At 45.3% G+C, this 24,833-nt stretch overlaps 2 protein-coding genes across 4 annotated transcripts in view; both read left to right on the top strand.

Annotated features, from left to right (window-relative positions):
* Positions 1–24,833, top strand: part of RAD54B (RAD54 homolog B) — a 429,314-nt gene that overhangs the window by 161,925 nt on the left and 242,556 nt on the right. The gene's annotated exons all lie outside the window — the stretch shown is intronic.
* On the top strand, positions 232–24,679 carry FSBP (fibrinogen silencer binding protein). Its single transcript, XM_069220482.1, has 2 exons — positions 232–1,289; positions 23,564–24,679. Exons 1-2 carry the CDS (start codon positions 922–924, stop codon positions 24,099–24,101), a joined length of 906 nt encoding a protein of 301 aa, XP_069076583.1. The 5' UTR covers positions 232–921; the 3' UTR covers positions 24,102–24,679.

Below are 24,833 nucleotides of genomic sequence, written 5' to 3'. Positions count from 1 at the left end.
ACACCAGCTTTTGTTAGAACACGTTTGCTGTAAAAGCTTCCCAGGTTTGGTTCGGCAGCGGTTCAGTCGCTGTGGTTTAAGTACACGTTTTATACAGACACATAGACTAAGCTGCTGCAAAGACAAAATATCAGTCCGATAGCAAAGAAACCTCCAGTTTTGTTCGACTTGGCGCAGAAGAAACCTTAAGCAGTGGCTGCAGAAGCAGGCTTAGGCTGGAAAATGCAGGAGAAGCTTAGCTTTGCTCTGAAGCCTGAGCCTGGGTGTAACCTAACTAGCTAGAGGATATGCAGGCTGCTGATTGACAGCAGGACTAGCATTATGCAAATGTGTAAGAGAGCTGCAGCTCGGCAACAGCGATATGGGGCTCGGCGAGGGAGCTCTCTACGCACGCCCTGCTCGCCTCTCTCCAGCTTAGCTGTTTGTTTTTTCCCGCAGCACTGACCTTTCAGTTTAACGGGGGTTTAAACCACATTATTATTGTTGCGTTTTCGCACATTGAAAGAGTCATTTAGTGATGTGTGTAGTTTGTCCTCCCTGTTCGGTATCACTGCACAAAAAAGACACCCTGCCCTTCCTGAGTTGCACCATTTTTCACTTGCACCGTTCTAATCTTCAACCTGTGTGTTTTAAACGCTGTGTAGCTGTCTCTTCCCTGCCCAGGGAAGTCTGTTTTGCTCGTTTCTTTCCGTGTTCTTCAGACTGCAGCCCTAGTATGTAGGTCAGGCTTGGCTTAAGCAGATTTCCTGAGCCTGCGTCAGATTAAGCTAAAGGAATTTTAATAAGCCCTCCCTTGTAGGCGTGGGCCTAAACGAGACAAGCCTAGCTAAGCCTGGTATTTTTTCGTCTGAGAAAGAGCTGAGGCAAGCTGTAGACGCATGATAGCTTCAGTCGAGCTGGCTGCCGAATTCAGAGCTGAACATGGTGGGAAAGGCTCGATCCTCGAATTTTACCATTTCTGAGAAGCTTGATTTGCTAAAGCTTGTGAAGCCATATGTCAGTGTTTTGGAAGAGCACACCAACAAGCACTCAGTGATAGTGGAGAAAAACAAATGCTGGGAAATTGTATCAGATAAGTATAATGCCATTGCGGCGGATCGCCCTGCGCGCACTGCGCAAGGCCTGCGCACTCTCTACAAGCGCCTCAAGGAGTATGCCAAGCAGGAACTGCTCCAGTACCAGAAAACCCAGCTGGATTATGAAACCAGTGTCTCTGACCCCACCAAGATCCTCGTGGAGATGATCCCGCAGATCACCAACGTGTGCTTCCTCAGTGACCTCAAGCCAAGGTAAGAGACTCTTCTTTCACTCTTGACATTTGGAGGCGAAGGCCCTTCCCTCTTGTTTGTTCTTTCTGTTTGGTAGCAAATAAGGTGTTTCTCAATAGAGCACATACCATAACTATATATAGATATATAGATATATAGATTTATTTTTTATTTTTTCTTCATACATGGCCTATTGAGAAGGGAAGCCCAGTGAGGGGTGATCACTGCAGCCTTATCTTGAGACTAACCCCTGCAGGCTCACGGTTCACATACTCTAGAAGGTGAAGGCCATTCTGGGATTCAACAGGAAATTGCATCCTCACCCTTTGCCCCCACCTCCCTTCTTTTTCTCTACCCCTCCTCTCTCTTTGCCTGCCCCTCCTCACAACCTCGCCCCTCCTCGCGTTTTCCTGCTTCCCCTCCGTGCCTTGTTCTGTGTACAAGAGGCAGGTTATACGAACAGGAACCACAACAGATGAGTGCCTTTCATTCGGCGTCCATGTTGTTAACTCTCAACAGCTCCCAGTGTGCAAAATGGTCTCGGTTTATGAAGCGGACTGCGATTTTGCTGGACTTTAAACAGACTGCCGTGGATATCTAATGCCCTGCCCCCGCTCTGCCTTCAAGGAGAATATCGAGTTTATAATTACGGCTTGCACTTTAGCCTGAACCGGGCACTTAGTTAATGATTGTCTAATTGTTAACCTCGAACACGGCGTTTTTCTGTCTTTTTTGCACGGTGTCCACAGACATGTACCACCATAGTTTATTGCCTATGAATGGTATACTCACTTGGTGTCCTGATGGGCGTAAGAAACTACATTTGTCTCCTTTCCCTGCCCTTTAAACGAGAGGAATCTACCCTGCCATCAAGCGAAGGCACCCTAACACCTGACCTTGAAACCCGTTCTTCCTGTCTCAGGCCACTCCTCGGCAGAATCTGACAACAATGGAGATTTCATTTCCAAATGCTTTCTTTGTGTGATGTGAGCCAAGTCTCAGACACAAAGAAAATCACCTTGTAAATTAAGTCCACGATTTCAGCACATTACCGCGTGTAATTCACCGCGTTTGTTGGCACAGACATATTTTACAGTGCCTCTCATTATCAGTCGATGTACACACATGTAATAATCTTTCGTTAGATCCTGAACAAACATTTTCGAATGGCTACATTTGCTACATATTTGATGCATTTAATTTAAATAAATAGAATAGACTCCCTGCCAGAAGTCACCTGGGGTTTTGTTATCATTTTTTTTAGTTTTTAATACTACCGACAGACTAATACTGAATAGAGTGTTAATGGTTTAGTTTTGGTAATTTAAATGCCGACTAGCAGGTAATTAGGAAATTATTTTGCAAAGTTAATCTATTTCTGAAGAGAATGCCATATTAAGGCAACCATTTGGTGTCTTGCTTTTAGACAGATGTTCGCTGTTGAACCATGTTGTGTGCAGTAATAAAACTTACTGTGGGCTTTACATAAGGACATTGTTTGTCATTGGTTAACTTATTTGTCAGTCTCATTTGCATGCTTCATATTAAATGTTTTTTCTTGGCCTTCTTGTGTCATTCCCCTGGAGAATAGCGTCTTTACCATCCTTTTGATTAGATGCCTTGTATCCTTCCACTATTTAGATTTAGGGATCTACTTTTTTGTTTTGCTTACATCACTCAATTAGAGTCCATGTGTTTATTGCTCTTGTTATCTGTCCACTTTATGCCACTTCTCCAGTACCAGCACTCTTGGTTTTGCTTGGCTGCTGCAATTTGCTACCTGGGTGATCTTTTTCCTACATGTGCTTTCAAACACTTTTTTTTTTTTTTTTTTTTAAACATGTTGCTGCTGTTGAACTTGAATTGTAGACATTTTCTATTGAAGTGCTCTTTGTATGTATATCTGTATATGTATTTATATAGAACGAACTTCGCCAAAAGGATGCAGAGCACTATATAGCGTCAAAGAATAAAACACGGATTTTGGGGAGAGTGGCAGCTGGTTTCTGAGAGTAAAAGTTGGTTGTTGCTGCATCATGATGTAGTATTCTTTCAAGAAGTCTCTTCACCTCCTTCCGAAATTTGAGAAAGGGCGGGGTAGCCCTGATGGCTATAGGGACGTGTTTCTAAATCATGGGTGCATACCCGGAGAAGACCTGTCGCCATGTACTTTTGTTTCTTTTTGTCTTTTTTTTCGCATTAGTTCCAGTCTGATGGTGCTCTGGCGCTGGATGTGCAGGGAGCCACCAGAAATGGCGAGCTTGTCAGTCAGCCAGGCAAGGGAGCTGGTTGTAATGGCTTTGTAGATGATGCAGATGGTTTTAAAAATGATGCAGATTTGCAAGTGGAGTTAGTGGAGTATCACCATCGTTGGTGTGATGTCTTATTTCTTGATACCCTTGATGAGGTGTGCACGGTGCATAGATTGTCCTTAAGAAGCAGCCTGCGTGAAGTCTGGGTGACTGGATGCGATCAAGGTGTTGTGACTGTCCAGATATGATGTACAAAGGCTTAAATGGCAATCCTGAAGTTGCTTTCTGAGCTGGGGTCTTTTTCGTGTTGTTTTATAGAGATTAGTGTCTCTCATCTTGGCCAATCAACTACTGGCTAGTGGTTTTTGTGTATATCAGACACTAACGTAAAGATGGCTTGTGTTAAAGACAGCAGTTCTTAACGTATTGGTTTTGTATATTGGTACACTTTGCTGTTAAAAAAAAAAGCTGCACAGTAGCTGAATCAGTTCGCTCATAAACGTTTAGCAATAACTAGATAAAACACATGTATGTGAAATGGGTTGTGGTGAATGAGATCAGAAAGATAACATAGTTACAGTATCTGTTTGGATCCTGGGAGTGATGAGAGTTCATTTTATGAGTGATCCTGAGGGTGTGTATGGCAGATGCATTAGGAGCTAGTTTTGGGGTTGTACGTTGAAGGTGGGTATGAAAATGGCAGATATCTGGTTGGTAGGTGGAACTATCGAAGGTTGCCCGGAGGGATGATGATCTCAAGGTGGAGTAGTGTGTCTACGGCTAGGAAGTGGCTGCAGGGTTAGCAGAAGGTGTAGAGGAAAATGGTCAGAGTAAGGAAGGAGCAGGAATGATGTAGAATTCAAACCCATGAGCATAATTCAGTACTCAAACAAGGAACATGTAAAGGGACCTGCTGCACACAGTGACTCAGAATACCTCTGGTAGATCGAATAAGATTATGTAGGTTGCAAGATTGAAATAGATTTTCTCACTTGGGGGCTGGTCCTCCCTTATTATTCTGCCAACTTTCCTTCAATGTGTGCAACGTTTGCTGATGTATCTTTAAGTGGCACTGTGAACCAAGTTACCCCTGGGTACAGACTAAGCTGGGAGCAAATAAACAGAAAAAGAAAAATGACTTGCCAAAAAAGGAACCTAAATTGAACGTGAGTAGGGACTTAATGACCGTCTTCACTCCATCGCTCTTCAGGGATGTGGTATCTCTGTGTTAATCTTCCTACCGATAACAGTGAAATGGGGAAGGGAGTTCAGAGGGGAATCCCAAGGGAAGGTGGTTTGTGTGTGTGTGTTAAAAGAATCCTCCATTTCAGACTTCTCTTCCTCTCCAAACTGTGACTAATCTTAGAATCCTTGATTTGCTACACACTTGCTGTTTTCCAATACCCTCTGCACTGTTCTCAGTTTCTGGTATAGGCTGAGGCAGTACAACATTTAATTTTCTTGCTTTTTTATTACATTTAGTGCGTCCTTTTGATAAATAGTCTACCACGCTCCCTTCAAGCTACTCTTTGCTTCTGTGCAGTGTTTACCAAACTTTCCATTTGAGATTCAAATGTCTCATTTTAAGTCTCGTATGAGGCCAACCAGCTGTCTGCAACATAACTTTTTTTGTATAAACTTTCTGTTTATTCCTTCAAAGACTACTACCTTCCTGTGAACCCTTTCATTGTAGTCTGATTAATCCTAGTCTCATTGGAATATCAAAAAAGTGGACACACCTCATTCGAAAACACTTTACAAGGGGTCTGATAAACTGCTTTCCCTATTGGTTAGGGATGTAGGAAGAGCTACCCTGTTGTGCAACACGTTAGCTCTGCTGAAAATTGTTTTATATTATTGAATTCTTTCCAACCTTTCCCCAGTCATGACTGTAAAGTGTAGAGATCAGCCTTCAGGTTACTCCAGAAATAATTCAGGTTACTGGCTATGATTCAGTCGGTAGTCAGGCCGCAGACTCAGCTGGGTGTATAGTCACCCACCTCCACCAAGCATAGGGTATTTAGTGTCTTGCCGCATGTGATGTTCTCTCTAAAAAGTATAGGCTCTTCAGGAGGGACCCCACATGTTCCTCCATGTTTCTTAGAGTCCACACTCCCCACTTCCTTACTTAGCTTTGTAGATTACTTCTCTGTCTGTTCTGTTACAGCTGTGGCACATCCTCCTGTTCCAGGGCCCTGTGGGTCTGCTCACGATAGTGTTTTTTTTTGTTGAGCCTGTGCTAGCACATGCATTTCGCTTGTGAGACACTCTTGTGTACAGTAAAGGGCTTGGAGCCCACCTGTTGCTCACCATTTGTTGGTTTGTGTGGGACTTTTCTTTACACCCTTGTAATTCTTCAAGGCAGGCCTGGCATCATTTCTGTTCCTCTGTGTGGAGCAGGGGCCAAGCACTGATTGATTCAACTCAATTAGTGCCCGTCCGCTGCTCCATTCGTGATCTGGGTACTGTTTTATTCTTTTTAACTTCTAGTGACCTGCTAACGGAAGGCTTGTGACGGGGAAAAACATGGGCAGCAGGACAAACAAAACATACTGCCCCACTGCAATCCAAAACAATCTGCCCCACTCCAATCCAAACCAATCTGCCAAACTCCAGTGCACCTCACTCCAATCAGGCCTAATTTATTCTAAAACAATCTGTCCCACTCCAATCTGCCCCCACTACAATCCAGCCCACTCTTTCCCACACCAATGTACCTCACTCTAATTCAAACCACTCACCCCAATCCAACCCACCCCACTCCAGTCCTCCCAATCCATCCCAGTCTAATCTGCCCCACTCCAGTTCTCCCCATTCTTATCAAAAACAATCTGCACCACTCCAAAACAATCTGCCTCTCTCCAATCCGAAGCAATTTGCCCCGCTCCAATCCAAAACAATCTGTGCCACTCAAGTCCAAATCATTCTGCCCTACTCTAATTTGCCCCAATCCAGAACAATCTGCCTCACTGCGATCTGCTGCATTCCAGTCCAAAACAATCTGTCCCACTCCAGTCTGTCCTACTCCCATCGGCCCCACTTCAATCCAAAACCATCTGTCCCACTCAAATCCGACCCACTCCAATCTGCCCCACTTCAGTCCAGAGCAATCTGCCCCACTCAAAACCCAGCACACTCCAGTCTGCCCCACTCCAGTCCAAAACAGTCTTTCCCAGTCCAATCCGCCCCCCTCCAGCCTGGCCCACTCCACTCTAATCCGATCCGCCCTACTCTAATCCGATCCGCCCTACTCTAATCCGATCCGCCCTACTCTAATCCGATCCGCCCTACTCTAATCCGATCCGCCCTACTCTAATCCGATCCGCCCTACTCCAAACCAAAATAATCTGCCCCAGTACCAGCCAGAACAATCTGTCCCACTTCAATCTGGCCCACTCCAATCCAAATCAATGTACCCCACTTTTATTTGCCCCACTTCAAACCAAAACAACCTGCCCTACTCCAACACATTTCCTTCTGCCCCACTTCAGTCTGCCTCACTCCAATCTGCCCCACTTTAATCCAGACAGTCTGCCCTACTCCAACCTGCCCCCTACAATCCCAACCAACCAACTACAATCCAAAACAATCTACCTCACCCCAATCCACCCCACTCCAATCCACCCCACTACAATCCAGTCCACCCAACCCTCCCCAGTCCAATCCACCCCATCCCACCCTCCCCAGTCCAATCCACCCCATCCCACCCTCCCCAGTCCAATCCACCCCACCCCTCCCCAATCCACCTCAATCCAGTCTACACCACTCCAGTTCAATATACCTCACCCCAATCCAGTCCACCCACCCTAATCCATTCCACTCCAGTCCACTCCAATCCATCCCACCCCACTCCAGTCCAACCCACCATACTCCAATCCAATCCACCCCCACTCCAGTCCTATCCACCCCCACTCCAGTCCTATCCACCCCCACTCCAATCAAATCCACTGCAACCCAATTCACCTCACTCCAATCCAGTCCACCACAGTCCAATCCAGCACACATTAGTCCACCCCAGTCCACTCTACCCCAATCCAATCCACCCCTCCAGCCCACCTCCCCTGTCCACCACACCCCAATTCTATCAATTCCACCCCACCCTAGACCACCACCACACTCCAGTCCATCCACCCCACCCCACTCCAATCTACCCCACTGCATCCCAGTTCAGTCCACCCCATTCAAATCCATCCACCCCACCTCCATGTAATCCACCCCAACCCACTCCACCCTAATCCATCCATCACACGGCTGCCCACCACAGGCCAGTCCTCCCACCACATTTCAATCCACCCAACTCCAGTCCACCCACTCAATCCCAGTCCAATCCACCCCACCCCATTCCAGTTCAGTCCATCCCCACCCCAGATCATCCCACTCCGATCCATTCAGTCCACCCGATCCATTCAGTCCACCCCAATCCCATTCAGTCCACCCCAATCCCATTCACCCCACCCCAATCCAGTCCAACCCACCATATCCCAGTCCAATCCACCCCACTCCAATCCAGTCCTATCCACCTCACTCCAGTCAAATCCACTGCTACCCAATTCACCTCACTCCATTCTAGTCCACCCCATTCCAGTCCACTCTAATTCACCCTAGACCACTCTACCCCAATCCAATCCGCCTCCTCCAGCCCAGCCCACTTCCCCTGTCCACCACACCCCAATTTTATCAATTCCACCCCACCCCACTCTAACCCACTCCAATCCAATCTAACCCACCCCAATCAATTCCACCTCAGCCCACATTATTCCACCCTAGTCCACTCTACCCCAATCCAATCTACCCCCTCCAGCCCAGCCCACCTCCCCTGCCCACCACACCCCAGTTTGATCAATTCCACCCCACCACAGTCCAGTCCATCCACCCCACCTCAGTCCAATCCACCCAAGCCCAATCTACTCCACTGCATCCCAGTTCAGTCCACCCCATTCAAATCCATCCACCCGACCTCTATGTAATCCACCTCAATCCACTCCACCCCAATCTAATCCATCCCACTGCCACCCACCACGCCCCAGTCCTCCCCACCACATTTCAATCCACCCAACTCCAGTCCACCCACTCAATCCCAGTCCAATCCACTGCGCCCCACCCCAGTTCACCCCACTCCGATCCATTCAGTCTACCCCAATTCCATTCACCTCAACCCACTCCAATCCACCCCACTCCAATGCAATCCTCCCTAGTCCAGTGTAATGCACCCCACTCCTGTGCAATCTACTCCACCCCAATCCAATCTACCCCTCCCCAATCCAATCTAATATCCCCCACTCAAATCCACCCCAATCACCTCACCCATTTCAATCCACTCCATTCCACCCCACTCTGTCCCAATCCAGCTCATCCATTCTGCTCCAGTTCAGTCGACCTCACTGCCTCAGTCCACTTCAACTCACTCGACCCTATTCCACCCCACTCAACTATACGGCACTCTGCCACTAAACTCTACAACACTCTACAACTTTACTCCTCCTACTCCACGCTACAGCATTCAAACAAATGCACTCTGACACACTACTCCCCCACTTCACTCTGATACTTCATACCACTAACTTTTAGCCATGCTGAACAGCAGCAACACTGTAGTACAGCATGGCAAAACATATGGCCAAAGCCAATAGCTCTTATATAGGGAAGACCTACTGGCTTTGCCAATGCTTGTTAGATCAAGAAAACTATATCATGTCCATCCCCCAGCTTTGTTACCAGTTTTCAGCCAGTTCGCTACTGTTGCAACTCATTTGCTCTTGCATGCCTCATAATCTGCCAGAAATATGTTCTCCTGGTTTGAGAAAAGGTGTAGGTTGGGCTGAGACTGCTCCTACGCTGACTTGTCCTCCCTCATAGCATGGAGGTTCAGGGCCTCCGCTTTCTTCAGATTTCACAGCTTTCCCCATGCTCTAGTCTGTGATCCTCACTACAGCACGTGTAGTGTCCCCTCAATTCTGTCAATTCGTTTGCCCCTTTTTAGAACCATCTGATTCTGGTGACCACCACCTTGACAGCGAGCTTTTAGGCCCCTTGTACTGTCATGATAACTAGCAAGCACAAGTCTGGAAGGTGCATCAGTATTTGTCTAGTCCTGATTCTGCCTGACAATGCCCTTTTACTCTACGTTCAGGAATACATCTGGATGCGGTGCATTGCTGCCTGTTAACAGCAGTAGCTGGATCTTACAGGTTTTGAGACTGCCACCAATTTTGTACATGCTGTGGACAGTGGGTTGAGGTCTTAGTTTCAGATGCTTCAAGTGGGCCTGAGAATTTCTTATTACTATTCAGGTTTTGAGTACAAGGAGCTTGTTTCATGCCTTGCCATTGGTCAAGTGTCAAACAGTCATGTTGTTGTCCCCGCTGCCTTATGAAATTTGTATTGTATAAGGACAGTTTATGATACACTGAGGCTTAGTTTCTTCTTTTGTTGCTGTTGTAGTTCTTTCAGCAAAGTTAATCTTTTTATGAGCTTTATATCCTTTCTTTGGGATCCCAAATGGCCATCAGTTTGTGTCTTGATCCAGTGCTCTGTTGTGAGTATGTTGATTAAATACTTTGAGGGTGGAGTACATACTGCTTCACAGTATGCATCTAAACGCTTAAAATCTACTTTGAATTTTAACTTAATATTTTCTTGCTTAGTTTATTCAGTTGTTTCTTAAACTGTTAGGCTTGACTTTTTGAAATTGACAATTTTTATTATCAGTATAAAGATGTAACCTTTTGTGAGCTGTAGGTCAGCCTTGTTATTGTACACTTGTGGTGTGGGGGTATAGACAATGTGTTTAGGTCTCTGCATCTCCATCTCCTGTGAGTTTTAATTTGCTGAAGTGTGCATTGGGATCCAAGGTACTTTGAGTGGCTCTGCCCTTACATTTTTTTTAGTTAATGGGGTATGAGCTTTAGGGTCAATGCATGAAGTGAGGCATTTGGAACTAACCCACACTTATCTGCTGGATCCTAGTCTTGCTTCAACCTCCCTCCTGTTCTTATCCAGAATCCCCCAGATGGACAACGTCTTTTGGTTTTAATTCCCCTAATAACACAGTGGTGCTTTATTACTGGACTTCACTTCCTCCTCCTTACTTATTCCCCTCTTTGTGTTTGTGTGGTCCATTTTTTTTCTTGGTCCAGTGGGAGCCTTACTTGGAGGTACTGAATAGTTAACTGAGTCTACAGGTCCCCTTGCACCAGCTATAATACTGCATCACCTAATTTTGTGCTGAAATTCAGGCTTGTTCACTTGGTTTAGGCGTAGGCATATGGGCAGACTTCAGTGATCAGAGATTTGATCTTCTGTTGACCACTTGTCTTTGATGTAATGCAAATGGCTTGCATTACAGTTTAGAAGCAACTGCAGCTAGAGCCTACAATATCTACAGTCTGTCTAGCTTCACTGGATGGCTGTTTACAGTTGAGTCAGGTTTCTTGCTTGTTGAGTGTTGTCTCCAGGTGTGCCCGAGGGCCTCCCAGGCATATTACCACAATTCTCTTGTTACAGCTGAGATACCCCCTAGAAATGCTAATCTTCCCTTTAGGGCATTTTCTAGCTGAAGCACACGCTATTGGTTGGCTTGGGATGTATGCTCTAGATACTCACAATCACTACCCTGTGTCCACTTGAGGTGTCCATCGTGGCTATCATTTCATTCATTCATTGTATTACTCCCCTTAGAGGACTTTTGCTCTAGGTTTTGGGGGGCAAAACTCTAGCTTTTCAATCTGGCAGTTTTTTAGTTTTTCTTTCGGTTGGGGCGGAGCTTCCAGAGATGCTATGCTCCTTGGAAGTTCATCCCCTAAGGAGCCAAACATTTTGGTCTTCCCAGGGTCAGATCCTGCAGTCTTCTTATGGTGTCATGGTAAATTGTACTGGTAATTGGTGGTTGACACCAGTAAGAGGTGGGCCACTCTTCTGATCTGTATGTGTCCTGGCATTTACAGATGCATTTGTAGATATTGACTTTCAGCTGCAGAGAGCACTAAACCCCTAATGCCCGTGCTCCTGGCACGGCAGCTTTCAGGTGGCTCTCCATGCCAGAGGTGGGGCATTGGGTCTTTCTCAGTCTTGTCAGTCCTACCTTTTAACTCATACTTGCTTTGACCTTTGCCTGAGAAGCTGTAGGTGTTCTTTACCGAGCTAAAGTGTCTTCTTCCTTCCCATTAGAACAGTCTGGGTGCCATGTGAACACTTGAAGCCCCGTTATTGTCATCACTTTGTGCTGGAAAAGCTCTCAAGCACAAAATTACACTCTGCAGTCTGAGGATTTATTCATGCACTCTGAGGGTGCAGGTTCCATCCAATAGATGGGGTGTGGGGATGAAGGCTAGACACTCTAGTATCTCTCTAGGCGTAGTGTGGTGGAGCAAAGTTTTCTACTTAAAAACTTTGATAGTATGAATTCTAGTGCTTGCTATAAAATCGTGTGCTTGCTGGAAGAACAGCAGCTCGTTAACGTGTAAGTATAAAGGACAAGGGACACATTTTTCTACTATTAGCTAACCTCCTTTATGAATAGGGAGACCACTGAGTGACATGACACTGGTTGATGGGTGAGAGGAATACGGTTTGATATGTATTTTGTTTAGTTGTCCCAATTGTGTTCTGGAATAGCCTCTTGTATTGGTGAACCAGCTTCTGCTCCACCCCCAGAGAGACATTCAGACACATCTAGTTTCCTAGTTCCTCCATCTTTGGTTTTGCACTGTGAATCCTTTCTGGATTAACATGGTGTGTTTTAGTGTTTGTCTGGAATTCTCCTTTGTAGCATATATATATATATATATATATATATATATATATATATATATATATAATTTTATAATATATATAATTTTCGTGGGTTGCTTCAAGGGCTGTTTCGTGACATGTCCTTCTCTCACTGACGTTACACGTACCCCTTGGAAGCCCCTTTGCGTGGTCTCCATTTTTAGATTCTATTTTCTGCTGTCGGATCTGGAAGCAAGATGGAGGAACTCTTCCAGCCGAAGAAGTGCCCCAGGCAGACTACACAACTAATATCTTCTGCCTCAGCAAGCGGGGATGGGACACATTCTTATGTACTTTTCAGTCTGTCCCATGCCATCTAGAAATTGGCTATTCAAAGGCAAATAGCCCTTTTGGCAGTGCACTTGTCAGGATTATTAAATGTGGAGGCAGACATTCTAAGTAGGCAAGAAAGCATCTCACATGAATGGGAACTGAAAAAGCAGGTATTAGGAGTGTTTCTAAAGTGGAGCACATTTCCATGTTAACCAGTCCATCCAGGTGCTTGAGTTTTTTCAGCAACCAAAGACATATTCAGAAAGGGCTTTGCGTACATTAGATATGTGTAGGGCATTCATGAGGAAAGGAACTCCGTTTTTTAAATTTCATTTGCACCAGTAAACAAAAGTTTACCTGTGCTCATGGGAAGCATGACAAGATGGATAGTAAAAACAATCAAGAGAGGCTTTTAAAAAAGCAGGCGCGTCAGCAGAGAAGAAACGGCTCACTCCACAAGAGATAAAGGGGCATACTTGCCTTTTTGGCGAACGTTTCAATTAACATATGTAGGGCAACGTAAAGGACATCCATGCATACTTTCACCAAACACTATTGTGTGGATATTCAGGCCAGTAGAGAGGCACAGATTGGACAGATGTTATTAAAGCAAATTGATTTCAACTAGCCCCTCTAAAAAGGGAAGAGTACTGCTGTAAAATCAAAGCACAACCTGTAAATTCAGAAAAGAATTCATCACTGCAAAACCAATTGGTTACTTAATTTTTTTTATATCACATTTGTGGACCCCGCCACCCCCGCTTCAGGAATGAGGTGCCTTTTAAGAGAACAAATAGGAGGGACTTAAACAGTAGATAGACAATCTGAAGATGGCGAGCATGCAAGAAGGCTTCTGGAGCATATGTCTATCCTCAGTTGGGGATGACATGTCACCAGAAGGTCCTCGACGGCACCATGGCCAAAAAAAAAAAAGGAAAAAAAGGAAAAGACTACAAAGAAGAATTCTAGAACCAACCACGAAATGTCAGAATAATGCACAGCTTGGTAATACAGAAAATTCTTCAAGCTGAAAAACTACTCCTACCGATAAGTAACCATTTCTTTTTCTTATGCTCTTAAATAAACTGAACTGCTCACTGAGTCCTGAAAGAGAGCGCTTTACTTTCAATTTTGGTAGGAAACCTGTACACCTTCTATAGCCTCTTCCCAGGTTTGAATGCCTTTCTTGTCTGTGGTGAATATAGGTGTCTACCCAAAGACCTCTGCTGGTGAGAAAAGTTGGTGCGTCCTCATTATTGAAAGGTATTCTTGGAACTCTTATAGTGCCTAAGCCAATACATTCTTCCTCATCATTTCATGCTCCTAGCCTCTTAATCTTGTGAGGCTTGAAACTGCCCTCTGTCATCCGCAGTTGGGATTCCATTTTACCACTTTGGTGTTCCCATCCAGAGTGTGTTGGTTAAGGAAAGTAAATGTATTTGTTTATTTAATGGATGCTGGAGACTGACGAGTATTCAGTTACTTTGCAAAGAACAGCATACAAAATAGGCATGAAAAACTGTTCAGAATTAAATCAGATTGTATTGGTTTAATTGTGGCGAGCATTGTTTAAGGAAGAAGCAGAAAAGTTTAGTTTTAACTGTTTCTTATATTTGACCCAAATATGTGGATTTCTGCAGCTCACAGGAAGGGATTTGCAGCACCATTGCAAGACCAGTTCTGATGTGGGAAGATTATGAACCTGTGAGATACTGTTTATAGGGAATTTTGGCTTGTAAGTGCTCCTTGTCCACCTAAATGTTAAGTAACTTAGCCATGCCTGGGCTTTCATCTTGGTAAATGGCTTTACTTGCCAGGAATCGGACTTTGAATGTGATTCTGACACCAGTAGCTACTAATGTAGATTGCGGACTGTAAGAGTGATGTGGTTAGTTTTTTTAATTTTTTGCTGCAGTGAAACGTCTGGCTTAAAGATGTAACAAAACCTTGAGCAGAGCTAGTGACAATTGAGCAACACCTGATAGAACGGCATGGCAAAAGTCCAGCCTGAAGATAGCTAGAGCATAAACTGCTGTTCTCAGGACTTCCAAAGGAAGACTTCTCATTATGGTAAGTGTAAGTTTGATAAAGTGTTACGTTAAAAAGCCGGCTAGGGTTACAGTTGAGTTTTGTGAGGATTGTTGTGATGTGGCGGGTTTTTATTAAGCCAGAAAAGATTACTCGGGCGGAATGCATTTTTCGTGTCACTCTAGACCGATTCAAAGAAATTACAGTTTGGCAGTAGAGTCTGGCGTGATTTTTCTTTTCTTCTAATGAATATGGTGATAGATTGTAAGGTTGAGGGAAACGATATGAATTCAGAAGAGTGGTAGTAATGGAGCGAATGTAGTAGGAAGGATGCTGACCGATCTGGTAGCAATGTTGGTTTGCACCTGGATAAATTTGGAGTTTGCATAAAATGTTCAGTCATTTTGATGCATTTGCAGGCTCACTTAGCGAACTGATACTGGCAATAGCCGAGTTCACCCATTGTTCTGCTCTGAATAGTAACCAAAGTTATTAAGCACTCTTCTCCTGGTAATATGCTTGTTCACTCGTGTATTTTAGGTTTTTTTTTTTATTATCCTTCCGACCGCTTTCAGGCCATTCAAAACCGAGTGGAAAGTGACCCAACCATATTCACTTTGATGCCGGCTCCTGATAATATGGAGACTCACTCAGTACATGAATATCATTCTGGAATAAAAAGCATTACTCTTCAATGGAGCTTGGAAAGGGCTAAAAATGCTGTTCAATTTTCAGATCGTACCGAGTTCCAAGGACTCCCAACCCACACAACTGTTATTTCCCCATCCTCCCTTTTTCAGGCTTGGGGCATTTTAAACCCTGGAGAACAGCAGTGATACGGCTTCTTTCATAGCTGGTATGTGGAGGCTTCGTGGCAAGGTATTCATTGTTTGTGCTTTAGTACTCAGACCTCAGGAGGAGGAAACAGCCTTTGTTTCAAGGAGGTGGTTATTAGTGCATTGCACATTCTACATTCAAATTTCTCAAAGTGGTTTTGACTGAAAGGGATGGTCATATGCAGACTTCAGGATAATGTGTCCGATATATATGGATTGCTGTAAAAGTGGATGTACAAGACATTAAACCTGGCCAGAGATAAATAATCATCGTCCCTCCACCCTGAATATATGGTCCTATGTAGGTGCTACCCTGGCGAGCTGACATCAGTTCTTTTCTTTCCGCACCAGCAAGCGATGATCCAAAGGGAACTACCCCTCAGTCAGTTTCTGACTGGCTTTTTTTTTTTTTTTTTTTAAACTTTTTGTTGACGTTTTTTGAGTGTTCTTCTCCTAGTACATCAAGAAAGACCAAGTTCAAGCACTGCGGATCCTTCATCAGGCGATGTTCATGACGGATCTGCACCTCATGAGTCTTTGGTGCTTGGAGCATGACCACAACTCAGTCCTGCTTCGAGTGTTAGGCCATTCAGTTGAAGGCTTTGAGGGAGCGGTACCTGAAGCTGATAGCAGTCCAGCACTCTACTCTTCACAGGACAAGATCTCAGTTGAGGAAGGTCCTGGGATCGGTTGCTGAGTCCTCCATCGTTGTCGTCCCACTTGAAGTTCTCAGGGCGATCGAGTAAGTCGAGGCACAAGAAAAGAATCCAAGATGTTAAAGCATTCTTCGACTTCTCGTTTATCGCCTGAGGAGATTGAGCGTTGATGCTGTAAGCCTAGTTCTGAGGAACCTGAGCCGACTCCGCTCCTCCTCGAATTTCTGGGAGCCTAAGTGACCTCTGCCCAACTCTAAGAGTTTTATGAGGCCATGTGCCTCTTTTTTTTGGGACGCTCTACCCGAGTGGTGTGCCCCACACCCTGATCGTGCACAGTCAGAAGGGAGCACTTCAGGTTCCGTGCCTGCAGCTATGCACCGACGCAAGGGGTAACCAGGGATCCATTCCTGATTTCGACCGTTGCTGGTCGAACCATCTAAACCTTCCTCAACGCTCCTGGCACTATCTGCACCCATGGGTGCCACAATCCCCATTGCAATCCCCGACATGGAGCAGGATGGGCGTCCAACTCCGATAAGATCATTGCCTCCTTAGCTGGACCCTGAGCCATTTTCCTATGGCCTAGGTTACGGGGATGAATGGGAGAGCGTTGCTGGACCCTTTAGAATATCAGCCGTATGAAGAACTGATAGGCTGGCGATCAGACTTGGGTGAAGCCAGTGGACTGGATACTTATCCAGATACTGGCATTCATTCTCCTGCTACCGTGGCTACGGAGGAGGGAGCTTCTTAATCTATGGTGGTGAGGACAGCTGAGGTTCTGAACCTTGAGCTGCCCTCTGTGGCTGTCAGGACTAACCACCTGACTAAGGTGTTACAATCAGGAGCTTCCACTTCAGAATCCCTGCTCCTGTTTAGTGAGGTCCTCATGGACGTCCTTCTGGGAACCTGGTCGAAACCCAGCACAGGAGCTCCTGTGAACAGGATGATTACCCACCCCCGGCTCCAGGCGACCCAAGTTCTTTTACACAACACCCCACCCCTGAGAGCTTGGTGATCCAAGTCTCCACCCCCCAGGGCACGTGCCTTTCCGCTCACCGGGATAGGGAATCAAAAAGGTTGGACTCACTTGGGAAGAAGTTGCTTTCTTCCACCAGCCAGCATTGTGGTCTGTGAACACTGCATGCCTTTTGGGCCGTTATTCCCATGGGCTGTGGGACACATTGCACAAGTGCTGCCACAGGTCCCAGGCTGTACTCTCTCAGGCTGTTGCCTATGGGAGAGATGTAGTAAAGTTCACAATTTGTTGCGGACTGCATGGCAGAGCGGTTTCGTTGATAGTGACCCTAAGGCGCTATACCTGGTTGAGGACGTCTGGCTTTTCAGGGGATGTCCACGCTTCTTTAATGGACATGCCCTTTGATGGCACCTGTCTCTTTGGAGATAAGGCAGACATAGCACTCAAGTGCTTCAAGGATTCTCGAGCTACAGCCAGGGTCTTCGGGTCTTGCGGCGGCCCCACGTTCCCCCCAGTCTGCTGTTTGCCAATTTTGTTGCTACAGAAGGGGCCTCCAAATGCACCAATTCCTGGCCAGACACCGTGCCGCGCATGCTGAGCAGCTCTACCTGGGCGTGGAATCCATCGACCTCATGGATCAGTTGGTTAGCGGTCTGGACAGTCCATCTCCCTCTCCACCCCCGCAGCAGCCTCTAAATCTTACTAGTCTGACTCTCCCCCACCAGGGGCCAGTTAGAGGCAGAATTTGCAATTACCTGCTCCTCTGGCAGTCCATCGCATCAAACACATGGATTTTGCAGATAGTCCAAACAGGTAACTACTTTTCCTTTGAGACTATTTCTCCATCCATGCCACCGTCCTATGATCGGATGACGGAGGATAATTTGTGCCTTCTCCTCGAGAAATTTACGGATCTCTTGGCCAGGGGAGGCGTAGAGAGGGTTCCAGTGCCAGAAGTAAGTTGTGGTTGCTATTTCTACTACTTTGTGGTCCCCAGAAAGGACGAGGGCCTCCACCCTATCCTAGACCTTCAATCCCTCAACCTCTTTCTCAAGAAGAAGTTCAAGATGCTCACTCTAGCTCAGGTTCTATCTGCCCTGGACCCAGGAGACCAAATAGTGGTGTTGGACTTGCAGGACGCTTATTTCCATAGCCCTGTCCTGCCTGCCCACAGATGTTATCTGCGGTTCATGGTAGGCCACAAGCAGTTTCAGATCACTGTGCTTCTCTTTGACTTTACGAGCACCCCTCGGGTGTTCACCAAGGTGATGGCAGTGGTTGCAGCTCATCTGTGGAGATCTGGGGTTTCAGTCTTCCCCTATCTTGACGATAGGGTGTTGAAGGTGGGTTCGCCCCCAGGCTGTCCTCTCCCACCTTCAGTCTATGCCAGATCTCCTGCATTTGCTGTGGTTCACTATAAACGTGCCTAATTCACTCCTGATTCCCTCTTAGATGCTCCCTTTCATCGGGGCTGTTCTGGACACAGTGCAGTTTCGGGCTTATCCTCCCGAGCAGTGAGTCCAGTATAATCTGACTATAATACCAATGTTTCCACTATCCTGGATATCGGTGAGAATGGCTGAGGCAGCTGGGCCTCATGGCCTCCTGCATCCTGCTGATGACACATGTCAGATGGCATATATGGGCTGTGCAGTGGGAACTGAAGTTCCAGTGGGTGCAGCATCAGGGGAATCTCTCTGACAAGGTCTATATCTTGGAGGGTACTACGCAAGATTTGTAGTGATGGTTAACCCATCTCGATTGGATCAGAGAAAGATCCCTCTCCCTTCCTAAACCAGATCTGATAGTAGTGACAGATGCGCCACTCCTGGGATGGGGTGGCCATCTGGGAGAGGTGGAGATCAGAGGCATCTGGTCTCTGGCAGAATTCGGACTCCACATCAACCTGTTGGAGCTCTGTGCATTCCAGCTGGCACTGAAAGAATTTCTTCTCTCTTTCAAGGGAGGGACAGTGCAGGTGTTCACAGACCACACCACCGCCATGTGGTACTGCAACAAGCAGGACAGGGTGGGGTCGTGGACCCTTGGTCAAGAGGCTTTGTGCCTCCGGACGTGGCTGGAACTGCAGGGCATATCCCTGGTGGTTCAACATCTGGCGGGCTCTTTGAACACCAGAGCAGAAAAACTCACCAGAAATGCCTAGCGGATCACAAATGGCGTCTCCATCCGGACGTGGCGTATGGTCTCTTTAAGCTGTGGGGAGTGCCCTAGTTCTATCTGTCTGCTTCTGCCGAGAACGCGCAATGTCAGCAGACCAGACATGGGTCCCGGGCTCAATGTGCCACTGGATTCAAGCTAGCCTGGCTGATGAAGGGTGATACCCTGAAACCGGTCCCAGGATGCTTGTTTCCGGTCCAGGGAGGACCTGGCCTGGCAGTTCGGGCTGGACTGTTCCCATGGGGAACAGGGTCAAGACTGATTTGCATATGGCTATGTCCAAACTGGGGTGGCATGGTGTGAGCAGAAGAATTGATGGATTAAACCCAGATCTGTGACTAGGGGTGAATGTTTGATTGGTTCCGCATTCTGTCCATCATTTGTGTTTGTTTCCTTTTGTCGCCATAAGTGCACCGGGTATGCTGAGGGGTGGGTCCCGGGCTCACTGTGCCACTGGATTCAAGCTAGCCTGGCTGATGAAGGGTGTTACCCTGAAACCGGTCCAAGAATGCTTGATTCTGGTCCAAAGAGGACCTGGCTCGCCAAATCGGGCTGGACTGTTCCCATGGGGAACAGGATCAAGACTGATTTGCATATGGCTAGGTCCAAACTGGGGTGGCATGGTGAGCAAAAGAATTGATGGATTAAACCCAGATCTGTGACTGGGGGGTGAATGTTTGATTGGTTCCGCATTCCATCCATCATTTGTGTTTGTATGCTTCATCTTACACCAACACTGTTTTGGGGTGCCAGTGTGGGCTAAGGCTCTCGTGGAGTATGAGTTCTTGAGATGTACAATGGTTTGAAGAGGATCCTATATGAGAAGTGATGTGGGTGTCTAATTAAACAGAAGCTGCAGAGGGGAAAAGGAATGGAGTAAAACTGCAACAACTACCCCCTGGTCTTCCCTTTATTTTATAGTTGTCCCAGTGTGTAGGAGCAAAACTAAAAACGCAGGATTACTTCAACCAAACAAGGGAGGTCACCATATTTCTGCCTTGATTGTACTCTTAGACATGAGGTGCTTAGGCATTCTTGAGGACCAACCCCAACTCCGTTGCTATAACTCAGTGATTGGAAGTGTGTGTAGATAAAAAGGATATCAAACCAGTGACTCATTGATTTCTGAAACTCACAAAATTATAAAAGTGAGCTGGTGAGTAAAGTGGAGAATCAGGTCTGTCAACTGGCTGGATCCGACCTTTTAACATCGACAAAGCAAAAAAGTAAATCCCACAGTGCTGGTGATCAGTGGACACAACCACAGTATCTCATATTTGGAAGCAGAGTTCTTACCCATGTTGAGTTGGAATAAAGCCACAACTCATCAATTGGACAAGGCATGAGCCACCTGTAACACCACAAGCATAAAGAACAGAACATCAGCAATGGAATGAAAGATTCTGTGATTATTATGGAACTGTGAGATTCTACTATGGGAAAGGAAACTTGTATGATTACAAAGTAATCAAATCACAAAGACAGTACAAAGGTGAAGGTGATAAAGTACAGCCCCTGCTAGTGTGGTTTTGGCGTGGTAACCGTAACAATACCATCATACCTCTATAGCGGAAATATTGGTTGCTGGTATTGATGCAACCGTGGGCATTTAAGACCGTGCACATGAGCTGCCCCATGGGAGGGAAGGGATAGTTCATGGGGAAAAAAATGGCAAGTGGCACGTATCCAACAGTTAGGGCGATCGTTTGTGTGGCAGTGCTAGTAGGTTTTCAGTATTAGTGATGTTAGTCCCGGACAAGGAGCCAAATGTATCGCAGTGACTTAATGCAGGTTATCTGTGGGCTGAAAGGTCCCATGTTTGTGGTTTCCGTGTCTGGTCATTTGTGCTGTCCATGAAGCAGCGGAGACAGCATGGAAGACAGTGACCAGCATTTTTAGCAGTATTCGGCCCTTCCTGGTATGGTGCGTAATGACATCCCCAGCGTGCACAAAGTGCACTGTAGAACTTAGATGTTGACGGGATGTATAGCACTAAGTGTTTGTCCCGTTTTGGGTTTCGAAAAAAGACAAGATCCATTGGGTTAAGTTTTAAAATGAAGGAACTGAATGGAGACCCTGTATTATTAAAGGCACCCAACATGTTTGCTGTGGTAGACTCGGCGATCTCCAGGGATTCAGATAACAGGACAGTTTATAACATAGTTGAACACTTCCAGGAATACCTGGGAAGAGGCATATGTACATAATCATATAGGCTGAATTTATTTACGTGCCTTTTTACTCGTAAAACAAAGCTGATGTCCAGGTAACAGACCCATATTGCTCCAGGTGCATGAGTGGGGCTGCATTGAAGTTGACCGCAGTGGATGTGCTGCCAACTCGCTGGCTGTCTATGGTATAGTGAGCAATCCTAACATTGTGTTGGTTAGAGGATATCTATAATGAAGCATGCCATCTTTAAGTGGGTGAGGGCCTTCATCTTGTAAACGGATGAATTCAGTATATTTTAGACTAACATTTCGGTTTGAGACAGATAACTTAGTGTTCTTTGTAGTGCTGCTTTGAAAATGTAACACTGGGCTAACCTTGGTTTACATGACGCAGTAATTGTTAAATAGGGACATAAGAATGTATTCTTTTCTTGTTGTTTGTGTATGAATCAAGTGTATTCATTTTGTCTGTTGTAAAAGGATGAATTGTTACTTGAGTAAGCTCGTTTTGTATGACTTTACTCTTGTGTGGTCTGAGCTATCAAATTTAAAGTTTAGGAAGGGTGAGCGAGCTTGGAAGAGGAATTGAAAAATCTTACTCCCTCACTATGAAAACACTTCATCCAGTATCCTAAAGTGGGATTCAGTGGTCCATCCCTTACTGCTCTAGTCTTTCAGGATTTGTGCATAGTATTTAATCCATCTCTCGAATGTGGCTTGATGGTGTCTGTAAGCATGACATGATTTCTTCTGATGTTTTGTTTTTGAGATGTGTGCAGTTTCTCATCAAGCATATTTTGCTTTAGTCACTCGACTAGAAGTTCATATAGTATTAATTCTAGGTTGACAGCATATCTGTCAAAAAGGCTTTTTGCCTACTTAGAGTAGGCTTAGAGTAGACTTGCTCTCAAATCATTGAATCGTTTTGATCTGCCAGGTTCAACCATTGGCTTCGGACTTGGTCAATACCATCTTGACTCTGAAAAGTATTTCTTTCTCACATGATACAGTCGAATATTAGAATGTATATGTCGACCTCCACTAAAGTGCTTGCCCTGAGCTGCAATGGGGCGTACTTTATAAGTATTGTTCTTTGCATTTGCTGTATCCCTTACCCGCCTCGCTTTTTTCAGTGTGTGCTCCTTGTTCCCCTTTCTGCCAGCCTTTTACTTCCTCCCTCCCTCCCTCCCTCCTTCACTGCCCTCCTTTGCCTGTGAGCTCCTGGCAGCTTGCTAGCCGCACCGGGGTGGGGCATTTTTCCCTTTTTTGTTGTTAGAGAAACAAAAGGCTCTCTCGCTTGTACTTTCTATATCAAGTGACGGTCTGAGGGCAAAGGAGCCTTCAGTGTAGACGTTCCTTTCTTAGTATGTCATAGAAAATAAAGGAGGTCTATAACGAAGGCTCCCTTGCGATTTCACTTTTATTTGATATAGAGACAAAAACACGACTGTATTTAAGGAAGATATCCCCTAATATAGTTAGTCTTCCCTTTTTCAATTCATCTTGTTTTGATTTGCTTATACTGCACGCTCTATTGCACTAAACCCACAACTATTGGCTTTGCCAGTGCTTGTTTCCTTTTTGTGAGTGATTTTATATTGCTCACTGCAAAATAACTTTTACATTAGTCTTCGATTGTCTATTACAAATCGATACTAAAACAGCAGTTCAACACCCGTTATTCAAAACACATCAGTTTCTCAACTTTTAACACCAAACTCTCAATCATGGACCTTTTGTGTATTCTTAATTTTTTTTGTGTGGGCTTGACATTACATTTATTGTGTGGGCTTGACATTGCATATATCTCCACTGAGGTTTCCAGCGCCTCTGTCCCTCTTTTTCATACTGAGACTGTAGCTATCAACCCTCACTTCAGGCATACCCCAGGAAGGCAGTCTTTGTATTTTATAGTTGGTACTGTATTTAATTCCTGAAAGTTGATGTATATTTAGAATTCGGGAGCGAAAGTGATATTTACTCATTGAGAGTCAAATAGCTTTGTTGTTCTAAGTCCCTAATGTGGTCTGGTCAATTGAATAAAAAACATTGTGAATCTGTGTGCCTATTATCATTCACATATATGGTTTTTATTTGCAGCAGATTATTGTTTCACTTAACTAAGTAATCTCTTATTCCTTTGTTACGTTTAGTGGACTCTCGAAGGGGGATTCGGACGCCGGCACCAGTTCTCAGCAGGATACCCTGGATCATCAAGCATCAGTTTTCGCCATCTCGGTCGAACAAGAGGAGGAGGAGGAGGAGGATGTCAAGCCTCCACCATCCTTCACCCTGGAGTCCCTCGCCGCCGAAGAGCTGCAAGAGACGGAGGACCAGGACTTGATGCGTGAACTAGGGCGGTCTCCCTCTCCATCACCGTCCTCTGTCGATATGAGAATTTCATTGACTCCATCTCCGATCCCAATGAGGGCAAATTTTTTTAGGCACCAACCTGGTGAACGGTTTCGGCAGGTTTGTGGGTGTGATCCGCAGGCTTTGCAAATGCTTAGAGAAGAGCATCATACCACACTAAAAAATCAGCGAAAAATGGGGCTTTACATCCAGGAAAAGCGCGTTGGATTAAAAAGACGGCAGCAGCTGGAGGAAGAGCTGCTAAAAGCAAAGATCAAGGTGGAAATGCTGAGGGCCATGCGACTCCAACGCGATCTACCAGAGTACAACAGCTTCTAGATCTGTTTACTGTTGCTTCTAAATTCAAAGTCGCTTCTCCATTGAGGACTTTTGTAATTGCCCCTGTTGTAAATAAATCATTGACTACTTCTGCGTACTTAAATAAAGATCCACGCTTTGCAAATATGAATGTCGCTTTCCTATGACCTTTTCTTAAAAAAGTTACCGAAGTATACGTGCAGTTCTGTTTATTTGTTGTTGGTTTTTTTAGCACCTCGTTTGCAGAGACTCAACTGTGTGATCAGAGTACAAAGAGGGGCAATGCCTATTTTTAAATCTGGCCTAATCCTTTAAGAACCTCCAGTAAAGTCGGAGAGCCAGTGTTATTAAAAGTAATGTCTTGCTCTAATCGTTTCCTTAACAATCTGTTCAGTGTTTCTTATGAAGCAAGTTGTTAAGACAATAGTTATAGACATTGTTCGCTAGAATGCAGTCCAACATGTCAAATAATGTTCAAACTATTTGTTAAAATGTGTTGCTTTCAATTGTAAATTATTTTTAATTAATGCCTTCCATATGAATAGAGCGTAATAGGCTAAATTTAACACATACTTTCATATAAATACGTCCACCCTCGAGTCTGCCTCCGTTTTAATTTGTCCACGTCTGACTTAGAAGCTTTAAATATTATACTGGCTTTGTAAATACAGGATTTTAAATAAGAACGCTCAACTTTATAAATGTGGCAGATATTCGAGATTTAAACTGGAATTATTCTCTTGTTGGTTTACG

The sequence above is a fragment of the Pleurodeles waltl genome, chromosome 2_2 (genome assembly GCF_031143425.1).
Source record: "Pleurodeles waltl isolate 20211129_DDA chromosome 2_2, aPleWal1.hap1.20221129, whole genome shotgun sequence".
NCBI classification, from domain to species: Eukaryota; Metazoa; Chordata; class Amphibia; order Caudata; family Salamandridae; genus Pleurodeles; species Pleurodeles waltl.
The sequence above is the reverse complement of the archived record's forward strand: the minus strand, read 5'-3'. Positions and strand labels throughout refer to the sequence as shown.

What these genes read in the sequence shown, in the direction of transcription:
- FSBP (XM_069220482.1), top strand. Translation starts at nt 922, where the DNA reads ATGGTGGGAAAGGCTCGATCCTCGAATTTTACCATTTCTGAGAAGCTT. An exon ending in CTCAGTGACCTCAAGCCAAG is followed by an intron (nt 1,290 to 23,563) that starts GTAAGAGACTCT and finishes TGTTACGTTTAG; the next exon opens with TGGACTCTCGAAGGGGGATT.